The sequence below is a fragment of the Rattus norvegicus genome, chromosome 4 (assembly GCF_021556685.1).
Source record: "Rattus norvegicus strain SHRSP/BbbUtx chromosome 4, alternate assembly SHRSP_T2T, whole genome shotgun sequence".
In the NCBI taxonomy this organism is placed as follows: Eukaryota; Metazoa; Chordata; class Mammalia; order Rodentia; family Muridae; genus Rattus; species Rattus norvegicus.
Window position 1 is genome coordinate 26,250,795 of NC_141537.1, and position 27,699 is coordinate 26,278,493.

The window sequence follows — 27,699 nt, forward strand, 5'->3', positions numbered from 1 at the left end:
AGATAAGAGTTTGTAATATGTCATAATTGTACTCAGGCCAGTGCCTGGTGCATCATAATTACTCAGAGAGCATCGGTGATTTTGGAAGATTGTTAGTGTGCTGGTACACCAGTTAAGGGTGCAGCTGTAGTCTTCTCTACTTTTGTTACATAGGCATCAATTGATGAAGGCTTAAGGGTGAGCTGTGCGTCTCAGATGAAGGGAAAACATGATGAAACTTCATAGAAAGTAGAACCAAGAAGTGGACTATTAGTTTAGCAGAGCTTGGAAGATGAATGGCAACTGAAAACTGATGTTTCCATGGCATTTACCCAACTGGCTATTGAGAGCCAACCTAAACTGTTCCATAAATCCAACAGTTTTCCTCCCAGTTTAAACATATAATCACACCCTTTAGAACAATTGAAAAAGTGTTTCTTGGCTGTGCCTCTATAGCTAGAAGTCCTGTGGCTTCATTAAGCAGTCCATGTACACATTAAATAGAAACCCTGCTTCTTCTTGTTGATTTTCTGGTGCATGGGATGGGACCTAGAATCTCATCTATGCTAGAAAAATGCTCTATCACTGAAACACTTGAAGCTCTTTCAAGGCAAAATGAACGAAGGATAAAATTTGGTATGTTTGAAATGTTCTTTACTTGCTATCGTTGAGTAAAAATGTTCACACCAAGTATCAGACTGAAAAACAGAAATATAACACACAGTCAGCCTTTTACTTTATGTGCACATCTCCAAGAACAACCTATAAGAATGTTGCTAAGCAAATCATCCTTCAAGCTACATGTTATAAACTATACTTATTAAGGAAGATGTAATTGGAACATTACATTTTAGTTAACATATAACTGTGAAATTAATTATTGTACAAGTGATAGTGCAAAAGAGTTCAAAGGAAGTCCCATTGAAAAAGTAAAACATTTATACGGTGAAATACTAGTGTGTTTTTATGTAGTACATTTTACCCATTGGAGATAATAGAATATCTCCAGTATTAAAAAATATGCCTCCCCACAGGAATATTCATAAGTATTTTATTCTCATCTTTCAAAATGTTATTGTGTCTCATCTTTCCTCGAGTCTATCAGAGAAATCATAGTAAGATACAGAAACATTATCATCTGACTCACCAGCACATACCTTTGGACCTCTATTACACAGCAATTGCACAAACTGTCAATATGAATAAATCATTAACAAAATAAAAAGTCTGTCCATGTGACTTAAGGCCAGCATAACTACCTTTCTTCTAGGATGTTGTATTTTCTGTTTAGAATTACATGTGTAGTTCATGGAATTTCTGTCAGCTTATCTTAGCATTAAACCATGACTGGAAACAGCCAGGAAGCAAACTGCTCACTAGGCCATTGAAAATAACTATCGTGAATTTAAATATATCTAATGGGCTACTTTAAATTCCTCTAATTCCTGTATATATGGCATGCAATCTTTTCAACTGCATACATAAGTTTAATTGAAGGACAACCTTAATATATTTAATGATGTAAACACTTTAAAAAACTGTAATATATGTTTCTTGAAAACTAATGATGATAGCCTGAAACCTTCTAATTTTATTATTATAATGTGAACTATGACTATATTACTATGATTAGATCGACGCAGAAAATGTTAATAAGATTAACAAGGGTAATATGAAATTACGTGGTCATTTCGTCCTCCAGCTTGGCATATATGTCTGTAGCATTGTAGAAACCTGGAACAACACAAAGCAAACATGAAACTTTTATGCTTCTTTGGTTTCCATTAAAACTAAGCACAAAATGAATGAAACTTGTTTTATTATGGAAAAAAAGAGACTTAACCGACTCAGCTTCATTTCTGTAAAAGCACTTTGACATCTGTTCAAACGCTGCCCCGTCGACTGTGTGTGACCACACACAGCCTAAATTCAGTGGTGTACATATGCCAGAAGAAACACGATGACAAATATTACTGCATCTTTGACTCTCAAGTATACGCTAGAAACCTAACAATGAAGTTCTCGATTTGTTTGTCTGTTCATCTGAGACTAGATCTCATGTAATCTAGGTTCTCAAACTCACTTCTACTTCTGATCCTTCTGCCTCTGCCTCCGTGTACTGGGGTTGCAGGAAGAGACCTCTATACTCAATATCTATGTGGTGCTGGGGAATTGAACCTAACACGCAAACCCAGGGCCTCATACATGCTGGGCAAGCACTCTACCTACTCAGCTATATTACAGCCCATGTTTTGACACTTCAATTTTTAATTAAAAGTTATTGTATATCTACAGACTCAAAGCAATCCCCATCAAAATTCCAACCCAATTCTTCATAGAGTTAGACAGAACAATTTGCAAATTCATGTGGGATAACAAAAACCCAGGATAGCTAAAACTATCCTCAACAATAAAATGACTTCTGGGGCAATCACCATCCCTGACCTCAAGCAGTATTACAGAGCAATAGTGATAAAAACTGCATGGTATTGGTACAGAGACAGGAAGGTAGATCAGTGGAATAGAATTGAAGACCCAGAAATGAACCCACACACCTACGGTCATTTGATTTTTGACAAAGGAGTCAAAACCATCCAATGGAAAAAAGATAGCATTTTCAGCAAATGGTGCTGGTTCAACTGGAGGTCAGCATATAGAAGAATGCAAATCGATCCATTCTTATCACCCTGTACAAAGCTTCCAAGTGGATCAAGGACCTCCACATCAAACCAGATATACTCAAACTAATAGAAGAAATAGTGGGGAAGAATCTCGAACACATGGGCACTGGAGAAAATTTCCTGAACAAAACACCAATGGCTTATGCTCTAATATCAAGAATTGACAAATGGGACTTCATAAAACTGCAAAGCTCTGTAAGGCAAAGGACACTGTTGTTAGGACAAAACAGCAACCAACAGATTGGGAAAAGATCTTTACCAATCCTACAACAGATAGAGGCCTTATATCCAAAATATACAAAGAACTCAAGAAGTTAGACCGCAGGGAGACAAATAACCCTATTAAAAAATGGGGTTCAGAGCTAAACAAAGAATTCACAGCTGAGGAATGCCAAATGGCTGAGAAGCACCTAAAGAAATATTAAACATCTTTAGTCATAAGGGACATGCAAATCAAAACAACCCTGAGATTCCACCTCACACCAGTCAGATTGGCTCAGATCAAAAACTCAGGCAACAGCAGATGCTGGCAAAGATGTGGAGAAAGAGGAACACTCCTCCATTGTTGGTGGGATTGCAAACTGGTACAACCTCTCTGGAAATCAGTCTGGAGTTTCCTGAAAATTGGACATTGCACTACCTGAGGACCCCCCTATACCTCTCTTGGGCACATACCCAAAAGTTGCTACAACATACAACGAAGACACATACTATGTTCATAGCAGCCTTATTTATAATAGCCAGAAGCTGGAAAGAACCCAGATGCCCTTCAACAAAGGAATGGATACAAAAAATATGGTACATCTACACAATGGAGTACTATTCAGCTATCAAAAACAATGACTTTATGAAATTCATAGCAAATGGATGGAACTAGAAAATATCATCCTGAGTGAGGTAACCCAATCACAGAAAAATACACATGGTATGTACTCACTGATAAGTGGATATTAGCCTAAATGCTCGAATTACCCAAGATGCAATGAATGGACCACATGAAACTCAAGAAGGATGACCAAAATGCAGATGCTTCACTCCTTCTTTACAAGGGAAACAAAAATATCCATAGAATCCATAGAAGGTGAAAGGGAGACAAAGTTTAGAAAAGAGACAGAAGGAACACCCATTCAGAGCCTGCCCCACATTTGGCCTGTGTATATACAGCCACCAAAACTAGATAAGATGGATGAAGCTAAGAAGTGCACGCTGAAAGGGACTGGATATAGATCTTTCCTGAGAGATACAGCCAGAACATGACAAATACAGAGGCGAATGTTAGCAGCAAACCACTGAACTGAGAATGGGACCCCCATTGAAGGAATCAGAGAAAGGACTGGAAGAGCTTGAAGGGGCTTGAGACCCCATATGAACAACAATGCCAACCAACCAGAGCTTCCAGGGACTAAGCCACTACCCAAAGACTATACATGGACTGACCCTGGGCTCCAACTGCATAGGTAGCAGTGAATAACCTAGTAAGAGCACCAGTGGAAGGGGAAGCCTTTGGTCCTGCCAAGATTGGACCCCCAGTGTAGGGGATTGTTGGGGGAGCAGTAATGGGGAGTGGATGGGGGGGAACACTCATAGAGAAGGAGAAGGGGAGGGGTTAGGAGGCTGATGGATGGGAAAGCGGGAAAGGGAATAACATTTGAAATGTAAATAAGAAATTTCCATTTTAATAAAAATGGAAAAAAGAAGTTATTGCATGTAATTTTATTACATGTAATATAAATTAAAGTATAATATATAACATTGACAAGCATCATCTGATATTAAGAAATACTAACTTTGAACTGTATATGTTTAAAACTCTTTCATAACTTTACTACCCCTATAAACAAAAATCACCACTACTCAATATTTTTATGTGTAGTATTTTCAAGTTTCTCAAGTTCCCCTGTATACATATGCATAAATATATGTGTACACCTAGTTTCTTTACAAATTGAATCTCCATGTCAATTGAGATTTTCATTGTCTACAGATCTTTACTGTTACAAGCAATGGTGCACACACCATGGTATAATATGTAAATATTCATGATGAATATTTTATAGGAGAAATTAGCACAATTAAGACAGTGGGGGAATACTTTAAACCTTAGGATCAATGAGAAATGTTACAGTATGTAAAAGACTTATGAAGATGAATCTGATTTGACAGATGTGAAGATAAATAAAAATCTCTGATGGCAAACTAAGAAAAATGTCCTGAAAGTCTGTAGCACATGTAAAGGAGTGTCCCAGTTTAGAAGAGGTAAGAAAGTGTGTGATGTGCATGTAGGAAGGGGATATATGGCCAGAATGTAGTCTGAAGTAGGTAACTGTCTATTCTAAAGACAGCCTAGCAGACATTCAATGGTGGTGGAATAAAGTGGATATAATCAGAAGTGTGACCCAGAAAGCTTTAGCATTCAAGCAATGTATAATTTTGAGAATAAAATATAAGAGGCTTCAGCTTTTATAAGAATGTAGGGAAAGGCTGTCTGAATAGGAAGAGAAAGGGGGCAAAGAGGAAGAAGCTATAGGAGCCTCCAATGGAGGGGATATAAGTAGAGAGTAAAAACAAATTGATCAAGACCATAAACCCAACCACCTGAAAAATGTGAGTTTCAAGTAGGAAACCTGGAGGTTGGTCTGGAAAAATCAAGGAAGATTATTAGTTCAATGTTGAACATTTTATTTTGTGGCAGCTGTGCATTTGACTGAGGATATCTAGTAAATGTAGAACTGCCTGCCCAGTTCTTGGGGTTGGCGGCAGAGTTCAGACATAAATACGAAGAAATCATATGCTAGGGGTTGGGGATTTAGCTCAGTGGTAGAGCACTTGCCTAGGAAGCGCAAGGCTCTGGGTTCAGTCCCCAGCTCCGGAAAAAAAAAAAAAAAAGAAATCATATGCTAGAGACTACAGGTAAACCTGGGAGGGGGGGAGAGCCATCTCTATACCTCACCAGGAAATGTCTATAGTTTGCTACCACAAAGGTCTATCACTGTCAACTCAACACGAAATTCTCCAAGTCTAACAAAATACCTCCGTGAAATTCCAGATTGAATATTCCACATCTGAAAGTTACTTATACAGAATTCTAGGGACTAGAAGTATTTTTGACTTCAGAATTCCTCAGTCTGAAATAATTCCATGTATGTTACTAAAATAACACTACTAATCAAAAAGTCTTAAATCTAATATATGAATACTGATGTTCAAAAACTGTCAGACTATAGGGAAGTTTTTGAGACATTCAGTCTGTTACTATTTTTCATTTTATCATAAGAACTTACACAAATGCTCTTTGGTTATTGTAGCTTCTGAGTCTTGAGTCTTCTTTTTTTTTTTTCTTTTACAGTTTGAAAAACATAAGTTTCAAGGTCAAAATTGGCTCCTGTTTACATCTACAATTACGCCACATATCTAGTATCAAGGACTACTCGCCAAAACAATTGTGGCAATGAAGAATGCTTGCATAGCATCTAAAGTTGATATTATTTGGGGGTGAGAAGAGCCCGGAATTCTCGGGGTTATAATTCTCGGTTCTTCTATCAGCCATTAGCTTAGCTAGGGTGGCAAAGCTAAACTTAGTTTGGCTTTTAATGAAGTACTGAGACCCTTGACGACCATCTTGTCTTCTGGCTGCTAGAACCTCAGCTTCCTACCTTAGCTCCCCTTCACTGCTTCTCTGTGCTTTCCCTCTTTCCTACACACTGATATTTCCTAGAACTCCGAGAACCTTGCCAGAGTGAGTGTAGACAATTCCACCTCTTCTGTTTCTTCCAAATCTGTACCTGGAGATGTTCCAACCTATCCTAGGTCATGATTAAAGCTCTGGGTCCCTAACATATTTTCATGTATTATTGTTTGGTAATTTCATACATGGACATAACATATTTTTACTAAATCTGTCCCATTTTATCCCCTCTAATTTTCTCCCTATTCCTTCTAGCACTCTCTTAACTTAAAACTCTTTTTAAAACCCCAAAACCTCACTGTGGTGGTTGTATATGCATGGCCCCAGGAATGGTACTATTTGGAGGTGTGGCCCTGTTGGAGTAGGTGTGTCACTGTGGGTGTGGACTTTAAGACCCTCATCCTAGCTCCCTAGAAGTCAGTATTCTGCTAGCAGTCTCTAGAGGAAGATATAGAACTCTCAGCTTCTCCTGCACCATGCCTGTCTGGACACTGCCATGCTCCAGCCTTGATGATAATTGACTGATCTCTGAACCTGTAAGCCAGCCCCAATTAAATGTTCTTTTTAAAAGTTGCTTTGGTCATGGTGTCTGTTTACAGCAGTAAAACCCTAACTAAGACCCCCACCGAGTCATGTCATGCTGCCTGTATGACTGTGGGTGTAGGACCATCTGCTAGAGCATAGGTAGCTACTTATGGCTTGCATTCCTAATGAGCATTGAGTCTTTTTACCCACAAGCTATCAATTGTGTACCATTCCTCAGATAGGGGTGAATCTTCATGAGCCCCTCTCACATCCCTGTGGGGATTTTTGACTGTCTTTCTCCTGTACAGTTCCTGAGCATGCAGTCTCAGTCGAACTCTTCTCAACATCTTATCCTCAACTGTGGCAAGTTATAAATGATCGTTCCACTCAAAGCATCTCATTCATGGTGCCGTCACATAGCACCTTTGGAAATGACAATGCAATCATGCCATTTCACTTACAATCTTCAGTGACAGTTCATGCTACAAAAAGGTTAAAAGTCTGTGACATATAACTATATTTATCCCTTTGCAATCTTTCCATAATAGACAGTATGCACAGCAGATGGGTCTTTCTGAAATTTTAGCTATGATCTTTTAATTTTTTTAACCCCATATCTTTCTTCTCATTCTAATAACTATGGAACTATGCAATCACCATTTCAGCAGAGAACAGCTATCATAACAAAGAAACAAACAAACAAACAAACAACAGGATGTATGTAGATTTCTTGTTGTCTTTTGTGTATCCAAACCCTTCTAGGGAGGAAACTGACCAAAGCCAAATAAAAGTTCACTTTTTATGACTCAAAAATATTTTCTCAGTGCCTTAAAGAAGAGATGCCATTGATAATGGGTGAAAGAACAGACACTGAACTGTCCAGGAAAGAGAAGCCAGCTCTACAGACCCCAGAGTGAGAGCGCAAAAGAGGAATGATTGCACAGCGCATTGAGAAGACATTCATAGGACAGCTCCCAGAGCCTCCTTGAGCCTGAAGATACTCAGAAGGAGTTGAATTCCTCCAGTGCTCCTAAGAGAGGGGAACAAAAGGCTTGAGTCAACTCTGCTTGAGATGGTGCTAAACATCATTTGGCCTTTACTCATCTGTAGTTATGCTGTGGGGATAGAGTATACTTCAGCAGTAGAGCTTGCCCATGTGCAAAGCATTCGTTCAATCTCCAACACGAGTCTAGAAAACGCAGTTAAGTTGGGTCTCTCAGACAAACCAGCGCAAGGTGAGAGCTGCACTGAAACATCTATGCTACCCTAAATAGTTGCCACCTTAGATAATGAGGGACTCAGAGTGGAGATTACATTGTATAAAATTAAAAAAAAATTGGCACACTGGGGTTCTGAAATACCACATTCACCACACAAATTTCCAGCCTCAACTCGCAGAACTTTGTCATCCATACCTTCTACAGCTCTAATTCCAAAGAGCCCCACTTCTGAGCACACCAAGGAATTTGCTGTTCTTTGAGTATTCTACCTACTTTTTCTTCAGCAGTTTTTCATTTTCTTACTTTACCTGGATATTCTTTAGTAACTTTCCCCCCAGAAAACACTCTTCCTTCATGAATAAGCCAGAAAAAAGAAAAAAGAAAAAGAAAAAAAATGACCTCTTCATCAAATTACTTCGCCTTAGCAAGTAGCTCACCTCGTCACAGAATTTCATAGTAATTGATTGACACATGAGTAAAATTGCTAAGTCAATGTAGACTGGAAACATCCCTGACTGTCTGTCCCCTCTCATTCACCTAGGTGCAAAGTGAAAAACTGAAATAGGTTTTCTCTTTGTATCTCCACATTCAGGCAGCTGTGTCCGTGGTAACCCAGTCTGTTCCAAAGACAGGCAAGTAGTCTCATAAAAAACAATCCATCCAAGAATTCTTCTACTTGTAATGTCAAGTGTCACATAAGATTAAAGGTGAAAATAGTCTACCATTCTATGTGGCAAGGGTGGCCATTTGTAGGATCACAAAAGACCTCACAGGAACTTCACTGTGCACACAGCATAACTAAATTACACCCCATGCTCTTTAGGGAAGACATCATGGTACAATTTGATCCAAATTTCACAAGATAGGGCAATACTGCTGAAACCGCTAGCCAAGTTTTTCCACAAACTTTCTTTTTATCCCCTATGCCTTTTTTCCTACCCAAGTTTCCATGGTAAGCAAGCAAAGAAACCAATAGACAAGATAACTTCAGAGTAGTAACTTCCAATATGCAAGTACAGCAATGATATTATGGTTTCTTTGAGGTGAGAAGTTCAGACATGAATAGACTAGCAGGGTCTGATCCACCCCAAGTAAAGAAGGAGACTAGAAGGTCCTGAACAGAACAGGGGAACAGAAAGGAGCCCATGAGTAATGAGATTTATGTGGCAGGTGGGAAAGAGAAGATCATGCTACATGAGCCACTAAATACAAATCAAACTTATTCCACATTATGGGAAATCATAGGGACAGAAGTGAACTGGTTTCTGTTTTTGAAAACCTTGCTGTGACAATATGTGGAGAACTGGACAAAACCAGGCAGGAGTGGGAGTATGCCAAGGAGTTTGTAAGATAGAACTGTGTATGAAGCAGACTTCAGACATGGGTCATAGCTGGGCTGTGGAAGGCTGGACTCTCAAAGGGACCTCAGTGTTGCAGAGGGTAATAGAACAGGCCAGCATCAAAGACCTCAGCTCTGGGCTCCTATTCTTTTCCATTTGGGATCTCTTTGAGATATTTTTCCTGATGAGCTTTCATCAGAGATATCAATTGCCTAGACGCTTTTCTGACTGAAAAGACATAGTAAGTCGTAGACATATATGATCTATAAGGCCCCTCTAGCTCTACAACAACATTATGATTCCAGATTTCCAAGTATTCTTGTACAGAACGCGCCATCAACCACAAGCAAGAAAAACCGGACAGTGTTCCTAGATGATGTATCTCCCAAGCATCTGTCCAGATGGGAGGCTGCCATTAGCACAGCAGGTTTGCTGCGTGTGACACAGATGATCCAATAGCCATAAACTTCTACCTGCGTTGCTTTCCCCTCAAACGACTTGTGCCTGTTGGCTGACCAGCCTGCTGTCTGACTCTACCACTTTCATAATGGTACTGATCCTACCCTCAAGACCCAATTAGCTCCCAAAGCCTCCCAGTACATCAAGGGTTAGAATGCCCTCATTCATTTCGAAAGACATAAGTCCTTGGACCATAGTGTTGTCTATCCTTATGTCAGAGTAGCTTAGGTAACGTTAGTACCAAGCCGTTCTCTGCCAGAAGATACTACTTGTACCCTTAAAGGGATCAGAAACACTTCATGTATGGATAATGAAGAAATAAAGCAATATAAGATATAATAGCATTGGACAAAAGACCACTAGATAAAATATGAAACGGTAGGGTTTGGGTGTAACATGAGAAATCCCATGTTTAGTTGGTGGAAATGAATAAATCATGATAATCTTAAACTGAGCTGTGGATTGATCCACTGATGGATTCACAATTTGATGATATTCTGGAGAAAAGATAAAAATTGTAGGGATGGGGACTAATTGAAAAAAAACTAGGAGCAAAATTCCTGGGAGCATAGCATGCCTTTGAGGAATATCTTGGCCTTTAGTTCTCTCTCTCTCTCTCTCTCTCTCTCTCTCTCTCTCTCTCTCTCTCTCCCTCCCTCCCTCCCTCCCTCCCTCCCTTCTGTGTGTGTATGTATGTATCCCTCCACCTGTCACTATGAGGTGAAAAGCCCATCTACCACATGCTCTCTTGCTATCATAATCTCTACTTTCCCTCAGCTCTCAAGCAATTGATACAACTAAACTTGAATAAAATATTTGAAACTATAGGTAGAAAGGAATCAGATAATTCCTTCCTTTGTTTAAATTCTTCCTCTCAGGTATGTGTCACAGCAAAGAACGACTGGTGAATGTAACGTGTTTAGTTCATGGTTGTCCATCAGAAGTCAGTCCTTCTAACTTCAAGAAGTTATATGATAGTCTCTTCCCAAACTGGGTTAAATTTCAACACATGAATAATTTGTTTTATTATCAGCTGAGTTCAAGCACTGTCCCTTCATCCTGTGTGCACAGCAGAGTTAATACCTCTCACAGTGTTAGAGTACTGCTTGTATCGAGACTTCACAAAACACTGGGTAAGGTTAGAATGACATAAATGCATGCATCATGACTGCTGAGCTAGCAGAGAGAGAGACCCCTGAAGAGAAAACTCTTCTACTAGAAGCTAAGGAGATAGCCAACTGCACAGCTTGCTGCAAAATATAGACTGCAGGGGAACTAAAGAATTCAGGAAGCACTGACGACTTTCCATGAATGAATGTTACAAAGAAGATATGACAGTTCAATGTTGGCATGGTATTCTTACAAGCTGTTTCAATATCATGGATGCAGAAAGGAAAAGCATACAGATTTTACATTACTTAAAAATACATAAAAATCCCCAGCTAAAATCATGATTTGTATTAATAGAATAAATCATTGTATTTACAGAATTGAAGTAGCCCTACCTCGGGTAGGCTATGGGTTCTTTGGGACTACAAAGAAATAGTTTCCAGGGCCAATGTCAAATACCAAAGATTCCATAAATGTTCGTAGTAATATTTATATGACTACTTCTAGGGAAACGAATCCATTGTATGCACCATAGACTTAAAATTCAGATATTGACATGCAATGCCCTGGGTTTAATCCTTGGCATCAAATAAAAAGAAAATTCCAAATGTTGAAGGGTCATTGTAAGCCAAGAAGTATGTATATAGTTCTGAGGTGTTTTGATTTGGGGTAGTCAATTTTTAAATTGAACCTAGGGCTTCATGTTTGGTAGGTAAACACTCTACTACTGAATCACAGCCTCATCCCTTCTTAACACTTATCCTATCTTTGTAGAAACTGAGCTCTAAGTCTTTTTTAAGTTTCATTCAGTTTAATTCAATCTCTGCTTGACCTGAGTATCCTTCAGATTGAAGCATAGAGCTATTAACCTGGCTTTCCCCGGTTCATGTGTATAGCATACAAATTTTTTCAAGAGCCTTTCTTGCTCTCATTTCTTATGAAGCAAGTTTCTTACTTTCAAAATCATGAGAAAATTGAAGTGCAAGACCTTCCTCACCACAGTTAGGCCTTTCGTGGTTTCAGTTTCCTGCAGTCAACCATGAGACTATAATATCTCATGTCATCACAAGAGGAAGGGGGCAGAGAGCAGCACAAAAAGGCATTTTTGAGAAAAACAGAGACACCACATTCACATAGCATTGAAGGTGGCGTATTGTTATATTTATTCTATTATTGTGGTCATTAATCTCTTACTGTGATAAAGTAAACATTATCGTGGATACTTATGCATATGAAAAATATAATATATGCAGGTTTCTGTACTATCCATGGTTCTGTGTCCATTGGAACAGTCACTGGCAAATGAAAGGATCTGCTGTCCTGAGAACTTTCTCACAGTCTGCCTCCCCATGTATCCACCTTCGGACTCTGGCACTTGATATTCTCTACCTTTTCCTGGTTTTAAGGATGAACATTACACATAACTAATGCAAGTATCAACACCTGCCTGCTGGATCTCATCCTTTCTCACAAATTCATCCTAACAAATCTCTTTACACTTGTCTTGGCCCCATTTCTCCATTCCTGGACTTGCTCCCAGAAAGCCCAAACTTTAACAATGCAAAAAAAAAAAAAAAAAACCCAACCAAACAAACAAACAAAAAAAAACCCCCACAATTGCTGGTGTTTATTGCTGCTAAAATCTATGATTGCTTCCCTCTTTCCCATCTTGACAACAGTTGTGTTCTTTCTCATGTTAAATACCTTAGAATCATCCTAGGCTCTTCTCTTGCACACAGTGTCAATTTACCACAGCCTCTCATAACTTTCCCAGCTTATCATTCAAGGGCCTGAGGAGATTCCTGTACTTCTTCCTGAAGTTTTTGGGGGACATTACTGACTTCAAAGATCCCCTCTCTATTTCTACATATCTCTCTTAACAATTCCACTAGTTAATCTAATGCTTAAATCATCTTCTCAAGTTTACTACAAGGGTGAGCTAGAATGGACAGCCTCCACTACATAGACCACTAAATGCTGTAGTGTGTCGTTATTAAGGCCCCACAGAGAATTACTTTAGATGAATAATTTTTGCATGTTTCCAGCACAAATGGTACCACAAACAATACTTACTCATACTACGGTTGTTTCCTACATTTGCAAAGCTATCTGTCATGTCTCCAAAGACCAGCATCATAAGTGGGAGCGCAATTCCATGGATAATGGCCGCCAGAGTTCCCAGCAGCATGTAAAATCTGTCCAGCCAACCTGCATAGCGAAACTACAAAGAGAAGAAAATAGAGCATGGGCATCAGATAGTTTCGTGCATGTGTCATGGATGCTTTCCTCTACACCCCAAACACAAATATTTTGTCAGACTACTAGCTACTAGCCTAAGCTTCCCTTTTGCCCTTGTCTCTTTGCCCTCTACCATATTACCACAACAGCTTAAGGAAAAAGAATGGGTGTTTGACTCATTTATTGAGTTCTGTATTAATTCTTCATATTGGAGTAGTCTGTCTTCTCTTTTTACATGAGAGAATTATAAAAGGCATTAATGAGAAGGTAGCAGAGATAGCAGAGCTATGGCTCGATTTTCTAAGACTAGACACCATTTTTTATTTTGTGGAATAAAAATCCTGAAAGCCCAAGGCTCCCTTTAAGACACCATGGAAGAAACATTTCCCTACTTTTTAAAAATGTCTTTGGTTAAAGGTCTATTATACAATGGTATTATTTTAGTTGTAAAATAATTTCAACATATTTGGAAAAGAAAAATGATTACTTGGATGGTGAGTATTTCCCTAGAACGTTTTCCCTAAGATGTAGAATATGGTCATAATGAAAGACTAATACAGATGGGCACATCTCTGACCACAGGCAAGGAGCAGGAAGAAAAAGAAGGCTTATCAGAATCCAAAACGTGATGTGAGAAGGAAGCAAAATAAACAGTAAGTAAACCCAAGGTCCATCTAGGGGACAATTCATACTTTTCAATGATCTGAGAAAAGGAAGAGAACATGAGAAAATGAAAATAGAAAATACGAGAGTCTGCAAGAAATCCCTATGAAAAATGGTTGTCTTGTCATAGGATGTACCACTTAGTTACAGGGAACGTGTTTATCATCATGGGAAAAAACTAGGTAGACAGTCTAACAGGAAATAAAAGAAACATGATGAACAGAGATCAGGCAATAGTACCAAAATGGGTGCGAGAGTCTGTGCTCAAGCTCGGAAGCAGGTGTTGGGCACGCGTATACATGTAGCTATAGGCGAGAGTTTTGTGGTTTTTTTTTAAATGTGGGAAGAAATTGAGTAAAAAGTCATCCCCTAGGCAGGAAATGTAAACCAAAGTAAAGATCTGGGATCTGGAAATATAAAAACACAGAAGCAGAAACCAAGAGTTTAGAGCCTATATCTATTTCAGAAGGAGACAGAGCTAATCCTAAAGTTACATAACAACAGTACTAAGTGAGGAGAAGCACTGAAGTGACCCGTGAGAAAACAAGGAGTAAGAGAGCTCTGGGCAGTACTTACAGGTACTCCAAACAGTGGGAGCCTAAACAAACACAGCTCTAATAAACAGTTAGTGAAAGCAGAGGCTTGTGTAAAAAATATCTAATATTATATTACTTAGGTATTTGCTTTTGAATTATATCTTACTACTAAGAAAGTAATCAAGTGAGATTAAGTGTGGGCTAATGACACAATTTTCCAATCATCATCTTTCAAAGACATCATCTTCTTTACAAATCAGACCCCAAAGGGAAGAATAGTGAGCGGGCATATTTTATTTGTGGTGGGATCACAGGCTAAAGGTGCCAATGCATTCTTTATTTTGTCTAAACAACTGTCTTCTTCCTTAAAAAGTGGAGAGAGAAAGAAACAGGCAGATATTATCTTCTTTTAAAATATCTATTATATATACCAAAAACTAGATTCTTCAGAATAGGGAGAAATTTCACTCATCACCAACATCATCAACATTTCACCCCCAGAACTTCTTGTTAGCTAAAATCAAAACCAGGGGGTGATACATGCAAATACTTTCTGACTGTTTGACTGAACAACAGATATAAGCTGCAGAATAAATACCAAAGATACATAATTTCAGAAAGCTTAAAGAACAGAGGGAGGGCACAACAAAAAGTACAGGCAGTGTGTGTTCTGCATGTTCTGGCAGAGAGTGTAAAGGACAGATATAAAATGGGACCAGTGATTATTAACTCGTCTGTGGAACTCAATCATAGATGGAGTGTTGCTTCCTTCTGGTTTGGAAGGGAGGGGGTTCAGAAGCAAGATGGAAGACATTCTAGCCAGAATGAAAGGCAAGGAGAAGCAAGAAAGGTTCAAATGGACTTTGAGAAGGCCAAGTTTCGCAGGTTAGAGTTTTCATACATGAAAGCACAAAAGTAAAGCACATTAACTACTAAGAGGTACCGTTGATGGAGATGGGAAAACTGGAAGAGTTAAGTGCTTGGCAGGATGGAGAGCAGAGAAGTCTCTTGAGTGTCTACACTCTTATCCAGGAAGTGCTACCCAGGATGTTAAAAACTCAACATCTGAGTCACTGCTTTATACCGGCAGTCATGGGGATGGGTTAGATCATAAAGAATGAGCAAAGGGGTGTGTGGAGTAAAGCCAAAACTGGACACAAAGCAACAAAGACAGAATGATGATGTTTCTAGACCTTGAGATAAAAGAGGAAGAGAAAAAGTAACTAGCAGGTTGTGGTACAATGTCATGGGGCTATTTCACTCACAGTGTCCTATGTCTACAGGTAAGCCAGGCAAAGAGACAGGTAGAAGAAACATAGGGTAATATCCTATGAAATAAAGGAAGTAATACTTCAGTAACCTGGGAAAGGATATCATCTGTAGAAAACAAAATTAGTAAGTTAAACAGTATAGTCTCATGATGCCCTATGACTCCTTTTCATTGCTAGGGAGTGGTATACAAAGTTGTCATCATTTTAAACAAGCGATCAGAGAACACCATAAATAAACGGGGAATACCTTGACATGTGATGTTTTTAGAGTCATAAGCCATAAAGGATACAACACCCCCCCCTTTTTTTTACTAAAAGTGTTTGATCCGAAAGCAATAAAACATTTAGACACAACTTCTCCATAGAAAAGGATAGGCATAGTCTAAATCTAATGATGTTCCAAGGAAATGACATAAACTGTTCTAAAGAGAAAACAATAAATGTTATCTCAATTGTTTTACTTTGAACAAATCAACTGTAAAACACAATTTTTAGATAATTGGGAAATTTTAATATAAAAATCATAATATTAAGAAAGTGTTTCTCATTTTGCTATCAGTCAAATATATTTTATAGGAAATGTTTTACAGAAAACCCTTTGAAATTAATAAAATAAAATGACATGGCTATATGTGAGTTACCTTGCAACTTGTGGATGCAGCTGAAGCATGCATGGTAATATGTTAATAATTATTAGCCGTATGTGATGTGTTTACCAGTGTTGTTCTCTATTCTTTTATGTCTGAATTTCTATGTCGTAAAACTTGGCAAAGAGAAGATGGTTTCCAAAACAGAGAGAAGTATTCCTATTCATGTTAGACTGGAACGACCAAACTAAGAATGAGTGCAGATACTCATATTTTTCTAGCAACAGAGATAGAAAGACAAGTTGGCTTTCTCTTATTTCCCTGTGACCTTCTGAAAGAAAGGATGGGATTTGAGGAAAGCAGTCACCTAACACTCAGTAGGATAAAATCCGCCATCAAAAGACTCAACTTTGTAACTTATTAGGGAAAAGGCTGAGGTGGGTGGGCAAGTAGAGGATCTCTCGGGGAACATGGCAAACGAGGGGGCAGAAGAGCCAGAGGACCAAGAAGTCTGTTGTGAGAGTGTGCCTCCTAGAAACTGCAGGGATGAGATACTCGTGATATCTCAGTTAGACTTGTCTGCACAAGGTCTGAAGAAGGACAGCACTAACAGACATGCCAGCCGGGATGGAGGAATCTCACAGAACCTCACCCCCAGATCTGAGAACTACAGAACTGAGAACTGCAGAGAGAGGCAGAATTAGTCTTCTCAGGGATGAGTCCCTGATTGGTTATCCAAAACCAAGTAGCCAGTCTCGAAATGTTCTACATACAGAGAACACTAAATGGATCCAGTGGATCGTGTTTATATATTGATCCTTACATAAACAAGAAAAAAAGAGGCCAGGAACTTGGAAACGGTGGCATATAGAACTGGAAAGAGAATGGGGAAATGATGTAATTCGTTATAATTTAAAAAATTAAGCCTCAGTTTTGGTATCTATAAAGTGATAAAAAAATCAACACAGCTGTTACAAAGATTACGATGCAATGTGGAAAAAATTTATCAAGAAGGTAATATGAGGGGTTGGAGATTTAGCTCAGTAGTAGAGTGCTTGCCTAGCAAGCGCAAGGCCCTGGGTTCGGTCCCCAGCTCCAAAAAAAAGAAAGAAAGAAAAAAGAAGGTAATATGAAACATGAAGTACCCATTACTATGATTGGTTTGCAAACATTACAATAAGAATTTTCAGACTCTCATGGTTAAAGAATAAGACGACAGAGTTGTAACAACACATCAGGTACAATATAAAACTGGATGAAGGTATTAACTGGCTATAGTTGAAGGCCTTTAAAATAAAAGGAAATGAAAAGCATTTGGTTAGAGGCTGATAGGAAGGACAGAGGAAAGTAAACCAAGAACACAGAATGAAGCAAACTGGTATCGAAAGCTAAAGGGGAACCATGCCAGGGAAGAAGTGAACGGTGCACGCAGGAAAGTCCTTTAGGTAATATTCATGGCATGAGTAGAAACATGACTTTCCTGGAGCCACTGAGGTAGAGAATTCATTCAACATTTTAAATTTGTTTGAAGAGCTATAATAAGGTTCACATTTGGCTCTAAGTACTGGCAACGATGGTGGAAAACTCAGGTTACCTGCCCTTAGAATGCTTACAATGCGTACAATTGGTACTAGGAATAGACATGGCCAATATCCACCCAGTATCTAGGAACCTATTAAAGATCTGGGCACTGTTCTAGACCCTTGAGGAACAACAGCAAACAAAACATAAAAACACTTCACTCTCGTGAGCACACATGCAGGAAAAAGAGAACTGTCAGAAGTGAGGACGTGGTTAAGCAGTCACAGGATATAACTTCAGGTCACTGACAGGGTCAGTGAGTTTAGAATGGCAGGTCAGGGAGCATCTCTCTGAGATGAGACCTCGGTAACAGGAAGGATGCAGTTTGTGGTATGAGGATCTCTAAATCAAGCATTCAGGTAGGAAGCATACATGCAAAGACACTTAAGTAGAAGCGAGCTTGGTTTATATTAAAGAACAAACCCTATGATAGGACAAGAGTAGGGAGAAGATGTCTGTCTGTAATTATTTCATAAATAAGAGAAGTCATACCATATGTGGTATGTATATTAGAAACAGCTTAGTTTTTACTGCAAAGCTTCCCTTTAGGTAAAAAGGAAAAGCATTACAATCCCTTTGTGTAGAGAAGAAAAGCCATACAACTCTTGAAGGAATGGACTGAAATGAACCCGTGTGACTCTGACAGGCAGGCTTTGGGAAGTATGGAGCTGCAGTGGATGCTAGAAGAAAATAAAGGTACGAGAGGCCAAGTAACGCCACTCTTAACATGTGCACGGTCTAACCCTGGGACACGCTGAGAATGTGCTTTCTCACATTGTCCAACATGGGAAAAGAGACTGCAGACGCTAGACATCTGAGGACGATTGCCCTGGGACATCCAGGTAGACCCACTGTACTCATAAAGATGCTTCTAAGAGGCAGGTAGGCGCTCAGAGTCTACAGTGACATGAGAAGGGGACACAGGAATGTAAGTGCCTCCTAGAAGCTCCAGATGGGAAGGAAACGGATTCTTATCAAGAACCTCCAGAATGAACGCAATCCTCCTGACACCCTGCCTTTAGTTCACTCCAGAACTGGAAGAGCATAGATCTGTGTTGCCTTAAATCTACCCAATGGCATTTTCTTCTCAAATCTACCCAATGGCATTTCCTACAACAGTGTTAAAGAATAGATGCACAGAGTCAAAAAGAGTGATAATAAAAGAAAGTCAACATTTTTTAGGAGGACCCAGAAGCTGTGACTGAAACTGACACAGCTGAGCTCATGACTTCATAGACAGAAGCCATCTTAGGCGAAAAGGAACAAGGTGTGAGTATAATTCACAAAGGCCGAGTAAGGGTGGGGATGTTATAACTGAGTCAAAGAAAACAGTCTGGGCTGATACGGCTACCGAAATAGAAGGGCGACTGGGGCATCGGTAAATGAAGCTGGCCAAGGAGGAGTAGGAGTACTATCAAATGGTAAGGGATATCTTTGGGAATGGATAGAGAGAGGGAAGAGAAAAACCGTTCTGCATGAGGATCAAACATACTTTTAAAACATCTGTGTAGAAGTGGAGGAATACCAGCATTGTCAGTGACTCAGGGAATACAGGATTGAGAAACTCCTAAAGGGGGAAGGTGACATCAGAAGCCGAAGAGGTGGGAGAAAACCACACCGTAGTACCACAGAAATGATTTGGTGGCCAGTGACAAGGGCAGATTCGAGGTCAGAGAGTTTTCAAACATCCACAGAATTGAGCAAGTGGTGGGAATGGAAACCAAATTCCAAAACATTCAAGCTAATTGGCTACAACGATTGAAGAAGACTTGTCTAAGCAGCCAAACTCCATTCAGAGAGACTGAGGATATGGGAGCAAGGGAATGATAGTAGCTATGTGGGGACCAGAGATGGCAGAAGAGGTGGGAACCAAAGTTCAAAGGTCAAGTAAGTGATGTGCTGTAAGAACTGGGCCAGGTGTGGTGGCACACACCTATAATCACATTACTTCTACTAGGCTAGAAAGAGTATGTTAGTTTCAAGGCAGTGTGGACTGCACAGCAAGACTTTGTCTACAGAAGCAAAATGCCTCATCAACACTGGGTGTCTCTACCATGAAAAACAGGATGGACCAGATCCAAGTTCAGACAGGTTCATAAGATTATTACCTTGATAAAGGTCAAGGAGTGGTTATTCATAGAGCAATAAAAGTCACAGAGTGAGTAAGAAGATCAGGAGTGGGAAGAAGACACTAGGCCAGGTGACAAAGACTTCAATGACCAGATGATCACAAGATAACAGCGTTAACAAAGAACTCTTCAGCTTCATGGAGGTTACATTTTAACCAACCATAAGCTATGACAAACAATTACAGGTTTAAAGAGTAATATAGTCTACTCGTGTATCTGGGTAAAAGTTGGGCCTTCCGTTATAATAGTTATGTGACCGTGAGTTGTAGTACATTATTTAACTTCTTAGTGTGCATTCTGCCCAGCTATGCGTAAGGAAAAGAAGAGTTCAAAATTCAGATAATGCACGCAAGGTCCTGACAAAGGACTGGTGCCTGAGGCTGAGAGCTGTCACGTGTTCGGAATGATGATGGCTGATACGGTGCATGTTGTAGATAGCTCAGGGTTAAATCTGCCAAAAAATGCTAACAGGGGGTGTGAAATTTGAGTTCATATTAAAGGAATTGCAAACAACATGCACATGCCCTGTTTTTACTTCCGCCTGCCCAGTTTCCCCACTTCAAGTTGATTCTACCTTTGTGTCTCTAAACTAAAATGAGACCTGACATCAAAAGAAAACCAGTATAAAAATGTGCGTGAGTTCCTGGCTTTTAACCATTTCCTCAAGAACCGCCTAAGGTTCCCTCCTAAATGTAAATGAACTTTGGGAGCAGAAAGAGCCTAGAAATGTTCAGAAAGAACCACTTAGATGGTTGGTATCTAAAATGTGGATCCAGGAAGGGTCCATCATTGTAACTGGTAAATTCACACTCTGCAGTGTGAATGATGCTGAATGAATGAATCCAATTCTGGTACCTGCTGGGTAGGAAGGTCCTTAATGATTAGCTCCCAGTGAGAACCTTGGCCCTGTCACCAAAGCTCTCCACTGATGACGAGCATAATTTTGCATCTGTTATTACAACTTGCAACTCCTTGCTGGGGAAATGGTTGTTTTGGACCGGTAACTCTGGGAGCTTGCGTCTGATCTCGTCCGAACCTCACTCCATGTGCCTCACACCATTACTGATTTTTGTCCTCTTGCTGTAATAAAACTTAGTGGCAGCATTTCAGAGAGCTGTTGTCATAGCCAATGAGGTTTATCTGATATATTATTATTATTGCTAATTGAATACATTATCCAATCTTAGGTGTGACTATAGTAACATCCTGAGCTCTGAGTTCCCCTAGTAAGTCTTACCTAGAAAGTATTCGAAAGTATTGCAATAGCACTTAGAATTTACCCTAAAAACCTTCTAACTATATCCCTGTGTTTATAGGTTTTACATAGAGGTTAGGGTCCAGTTTTCTACATAAACTCTTTGGGACAAGACAAAGACACCTTTATTGGCTAATTTTGATTGTCAATTTGACATATCTGAGGAGGGAACCAGGATTGAAGAGCTGCCTCCTGATATCACATTGACCTATGAATCTATCTATAGGGCGATTTCTTGATTGGTAATTGATATAGGAAGATTCATCCCACTGTGGGAAATACCATCCCTAGAGCGGTGGGCTTGGGCTATATAAGAAACATGCGTAGTCTGGGAGGAAGCCCACAGGCAATTTTCCACCAGGGCTTCTGCTTTAAGTTCCTCCCATGTCTGCCCTCATTGGTAGACATAATCTGTAATATGAAATGAGCCCTTCCTTCCATGTGCAGCTTGTCATCAGTGTAACTAGAACAACACTAAGAAGTGTAGTACTTAGTCAAACACATTTCCCTTATCCTCACCTTAGTCAGCATTTGGGGGCGAGAAAATGCTTGCCCTGTTTCTGCTGTAAACCTGTAATAACAGTATCTGCCTTAAGGATTAAAGGAGCTTGTGCGGGAAGTAATTATAACAATGTCTGGCACATATTGTTATACGTGAGAGGTTATTTCTACTTCACATTCAAACTTTGTATTTGTGTGTATGTCTGTCTCTATCCCCTGTCCCCTCGGTGTGGCTTGAATTAAATATTGATACTAGTACTTTGCATAGTAGTTAGGGTACAGTTCCTAAAACATAAAAAAAAAAATAAACCTCAAGTCTTTAAGAAATTATAACCTAGAAACAATAAGTAAAACACAAAGATAAAGATGCACTTTTCTGGTATTCTGAGCATGCGCAAAGGCCCTGAGTGGACCCCTTGTATCAAAAATAAAAAGGATAGCAACAATAACTTAATAAGAATGGTGTTGGTATTAAGGTAACTGCATACATTAAATTTCAAGAATAAATCCAACTCTAACATAAAAGTTTCTTCTCACGCAAGAGTACAAGAATGGAATCTTTAAAAGGAAGAATAAAATCTAAAATTAAAAAAAAATTATGTCCGTGGTGACCTGTGTAGTATTCTGTCAGTGTCAGCGCTCTGGAGGTAGAGACAGGAGGATCAGAAATTCAAAGTCGTCATCGAGTACATAGGGAATTAGAGGCCAAGATATACGAGCTCTTTTCTTAAAATGAAACCAACAGCAACAATAATGACAAGGGCAAGAAGAGGAGTGGAGACATGTAACAAAAGGGACCGTAGCGAGAACAAATGCCATCACAAGAAGATGCAGATGATGAAAGATACCCAGAGTCCTCGGGGCAAGCCGTGAAACTGTTTTTCCTACCTAAGTCTATTTCTTCTGATGAATGTATAAAGATGCATTTTACATGGCGCTCCCCCCACTCCCGCACACTTCATAACATGGCCAGTGGAAAGAGTGAATTATAAAAAGCAGGACTGGATTGTTTGAGCATTCTCCCAGGTCCCAGTGCCTGGGACAGTTCGTGTAAATTTGCATGGACCCTTAGAAAAAGAGGAAGTGTTCAAGGAAATAGAGATCATTTAAAAATAAATAGCCACACCTATAAAATTCCTGTTATATTCCAAGTGAGTTTAAAGAAAAGCTTCCAAACAGTCAGCATGTAACCAGAAAACCAAATGGTTATGTAATCCTTTCAAGTTCTACATTTTCAGTTACTCAGTACAGAAGAATAATGGCATATGCTAAATCACAGTAATAAATAATCCATTGCTACCTTTTATTTTTATAAGTGCTTAGGACTTTGACCCCACCAAGATGTTAAGGGGCATTACAAATGTCAGGCAATGTAGCCATCTCCCAAAGCTGGACGGCAAAGATCACCACAAGATGCCGATGAAGGCCGTGTATCAGAGATATGACTTATAAGGAGAATGCAGGAATCCAGGCAGGAAGGGGCACCTGCTAACTCGTAATTCATACAAATGATGAGCTGCCTTCCTTTGAGAATTGAACGCTAAGCAGGTAAGCTTTATCTCTCCTTCACTATAGTGTCCAATCAAACGCTGTTCCAGATGAATTACCACTTTTCTAGGGGGTGGATTAGAAGGCAGTACATTTAAAACTCACCATTGTGAGCACACTGACCGCTGGTTTCTTTTCTTTCTTCTCCTTTTTACTGAAAATACAACAGAATAAGTACACGAAACTTTAAAAACCTTTTGCAAAGCCTTACAATTACTAAATGAATTTACAGACACTTTTGTTAAATGGCAAGACAAAAATCCATGTCTTTATTAACCAATAAAAGCATAACAGTATGACATTTATGAGGCTTAAATGCAAGTATATCTTAGAAATCTACTTATGTGGTTATCGACAGCAACTGGGATTTTTATATAGTCCCCATACCTTAGGCATTTCTTAGTTTCCTCATACATACATACATACACTTTACAATGAGAAAAACACACTCTAAATGGGACGTTTTACATTTTTATTCTAATTATGAAATAATTTATGCTTTTAGGGTTGGTCACCTTGACTATCGTTGTAACAATAGATGTCCTATCTGCTGACTGAATATCATTGTTAACCATTCCCTTTCTTAATAAAGCTCAGTGATGGTCAGGTTCTGAATATAGCTAGCCTAAGAAACAGTGTAATTAAATCACCCTGTGAGGAAATCTAATTGAGAGAGGATATCTGTGGCGCTAAGTGAACCATTACAAAAAGAAATACAATGTAGAAAAGAGGCTCTTAGTCAGAAAGCTGTCCTTGGACATAATGGGTCAGTTCTTATTTTGAGCCGAGATTCAAATGACACACTAATACCCATTTTCACTCCGTGTAATGGCCACCTAGGACGGGAAAAGCAAACCAGCCGCAACAAAGTCTTACATCCTTGTGTACAAACACTGTTAGAAAAGAAAAGCCGTGCATTTACAAATATTTTTAAGTTCAAAAAGTAAATTTGTCTTCGTTCTTCTTTTGACTAAACATTAAAAAGAATCAACGTTCAGTAGCTTTCACAATCGCTCTCCACTTTACTCTTTTCAGATGCTCCCTGAATTTGGATCTTGATCAAGTGGCTAGACTGTGGCTCATTAACGCTTAGTACCCCAGACCCAGAGGGCATGCCCAGCTTTTTTAATGTGTCTTTTTGTGGCTAGCACTCAAATTCTTATGCCTTTTATGGACAGAACCATCTTCTCCATGATAATAAAAAGCTCTCTAAAAAAAATCAGTGGTTACTTGCATTTGGCTTAGATGGCCACTGGACATACTAAGCAAAAACATCTTCAGGTTCAGTTCTACCCTACCCCAGTTAAAAATCAGTCAGGATCCCAGAAACCAGGATGAGAAGAAATAACTGTAAATGGCAGAATTTTAGCTCTAAGTTTTTTTTTTCCATTCTCTAAAACTGATGCTACTTGGAGACGTTGTTCTCATATCCCAGGCACTAAGTAATCATTCTTCACACAATTTATAAATTGTTTATAAACAATTCTGAGGAAGGCAAACTTCATCTTTCTTTCAGGGATGAGAAAACTGCAGAAGAGTGAAGTCCCACAGCTGGGACAAAAGCCCAAGGTTTAAACTCCAGGGTTACAGAAATAACCTCCAAGCTGCGAGATATATCTTCAGACTTTTAAGAAAAAAGTATGGCTTGAGAATGTGCTACCAACTCTCATCCCTGCTAGATTAATCTCTACCCCTATCATTAAAAAAACTTTATAGATCAATTTATAGATCAAAGTAGAGCACTTATATAGAGCTCAGGGCCTTGGTTTTGAACTGCAGTACCATAAAACAAACTCAAGAAACCGTTTTTATGAAGACTCTATGCAGATGAACACAGCTCAGGGAGTATTATCATTACAGCATTGTCTGTCAACTAAACTAAATGCTTCTTCATGATCCTTATGTTAGAAAACACAAGTATTGAAAACGCCTAAAATCAGTGATGATGAGCAGTTCTTACGGGAAAAAAAAAATCTTTCTGAATTAAATTCTGCAGGGAAGATGGCATTGGTACCCAAATGAAGATCTGTTCAGGACTAGACACTACCATTTCCTTCCACATAGCCTCACATACACTCAAATGTCCAAGTGTTTGTGATGGACACAGTTCTTTCAACTATTCTTTAAAGGCAAAATTAGGCTACCTTCCCTCCACTATTATATAAAGTTTTTATTACTGAAATGTGAAATAACAGGAAAATGTAAAGGTTAGTACATAATTCGCCGAGGTACATAAATTATGACACCTGACAATATTTACCCATGCAAACAGTGTATGTTATCAATTGTTAAGACTCTGCAAACTATTAAGCTGGAAATACCATGTATTCATAAACTCTCATTATCATATCTAGGAAATGTAACCTCAATGTTGAGATAATTTAAAATCCATCCCATGGAGTTTCCAAGTGTGCTTTCTGTCATTTTTGTTGTTGTTGCCTTTTTTTTTCTTTGCCGAACTCTGAGTCAGAGCTCACATAATATTATCTACGGACTACGTTCTTTACCATCTCTTAATCTAGAAATTCACCATTTGTTGAGACACTGGCTTTTCTGGCACGGTGTTGTGACACTGGCAAAGGTGTCCCATGGTTGTATGTACTTCGAACTGAACACAGATGAGAGTGTGGGGCAAGCAACGGTATTTAGAAACCAGATCTGTGCTTGCCTAGGAAGCGCAAGGCCCTGGATTCGGTCCCCAGCTCCGGAAAAAAAAGAACCAAAAAAAAAAAAAAAAAAAAAAGAAACCAGATCTGTTTCTTGGAGTGCGTATTTCTACTCTCCCTTCTAGTGGGCTGAAATGAATTCTAACGTCATAAGTAAGGACACTTTGAAATGTTGGGTGGGTTCATCGATGAGGCAAGTTACCTCTGCTTTCAGTCGCAGACACTATCTGGTGACATTCCTAACTTGTGGGATAAAAGAAGCTTGTGATCTCTTTGCTTAATACTGCCTCAAAGACTTAAAAGAGTCACCGGAATGTTAGGTCAGACATAGAGGTAGGCTAACAATAAGGGCATTATGGGGGCTGAAGATTGCCTATGATAATTTTTAAGCAGGCTCCTTTGAACTCTCTTACCTCTCCCCACCATTGAGGTTCTAATCACGTAATCAGCATTTGTAGAGATTTGGAAACAAGATGTGGCTTCTTTCTGTGGTAATACAACCTTTTTATATAGAAATAGTCATTGAGAGCTAAACAAAATGCAATTTGGGTCTCTTTTTCTTCTGCCACAAACGTGATATCTATAGAGTTGCTCTATTGGAAGCAAGATAATAGACCACAGCGAGAGCCCAAGCAGCATATGGCTCAGGTGCGTGAGTGAGTGAACGACAGCGCTCATAAAGCTGGGGTCATAAAACTAAAGGGATGTGAGTGAGCAACGGCAGGTGTACAGGCTGAACAGGAGCCTCCTTCTGTCACACACATCTTAAGGACTGCTCCAAGCAGAGGCTGGTTTACATTTCTGAAGACTGAAATAACACCCACTAATCATTTAGTACAGTGCTAGAGGCTACAAACTAATTGCCCAAATGTACAAGCTATGTAAAGTACGAAAGTGAAACAATCTGGCTACCTCTTTTTGCCCATCTTTGAGAAGTTCTTGTCTGCTCTTCCGTTAAGGTCTTCTTCGAGCTCCATCACGACCTGGGGATAAACCACAGTTCATCAGCCAAACACATGGCCGCGGGGACCAGAGCCTAGGCAGAGCTCACTGCCCCAAGGAGCCCAGTGGTGATGAGGGGCCCCGCCCTGATGCTCCAGCGGCCGGGTCTGGAAGTAACTCTCCCCGGGGAATCCCGAGGAAATGTGTCACCCGCATAGACCTGGTGCTCTGCTCTGGATCCAGCCACCCCACCCTGCTGGGTCCCCTCCGCCGGTGCGCTCCTCCACCGCCCGCGGCTGTGAGCTGGGCAGCAGGATGCACAGCGCAGGACTGGCGCTGTAAACACCAGCCTGGAGGCTGCTGCGGGAGCTCCTGGAGTGACTTGTGGCTGTCGCCACTCGGTCCCCAAGAGGACCCTGCCACCTGGACCAGGCTCAGGCATCCGGAGCACCCGACCCTTCCTAGGAAATGCCTACCTCAAGTGTCTCTACTTTCCGATTTCCTCCGTAAGGTCCGCCAAGATGTACACTTTGGAAGAAGCAGCGGCTCTGAGTTGAGCTGAGCCTTGCAAGATGGGATCAGCAGCTTCTGGAAACCGCTGTTCGACTGTGCCTGGGCTTTCTGATGACAGGAGAGGAAACTTAGTGAGCTCAACCTACGCCCAGGCGCAGTCCCGCCCAGGCAGTGAGTTTGACCAGGAGGTTAACCAGCTCCCAGCCCAGCCTGACTCAAGTATTATGCTGGAGAAATTGCGAAACAGGTTGGATTTGTAGAAGAAATGTG

The 27,699-nt window shown here is 39.8% G+C and overlaps 1 protein-coding gene across 1 annotated transcript in view; it reads right to left on the reverse strand.

Annotated features, from left to right (window-relative positions):
• Positions 1 to 27,699, reverse strand: part of Abcb1a (ATP binding cassette subfamily B member 1A) — a 162,144-nt gene that overhangs the window by 54,928 nt on the left and 79,517 nt on the right. The window contains 5 exon segments of the mRNA NM_133401.3: positions 1,662 to 1,713; positions 13,073 to 13,220; positions 23,414 to 23,462; positions 26,887 to 26,957; positions 27,393 to 27,537. Of these exon segments, the coding sequence (NP_596892.1) occupies positions 1,662 to 1,713; positions 13,073 to 13,220; positions 23,414 to 23,462; positions 26,887 to 26,951 (314 nt within the window). The 5' untranslated portion in view covers positions 26,952 to 26,957; positions 27,393 to 27,537.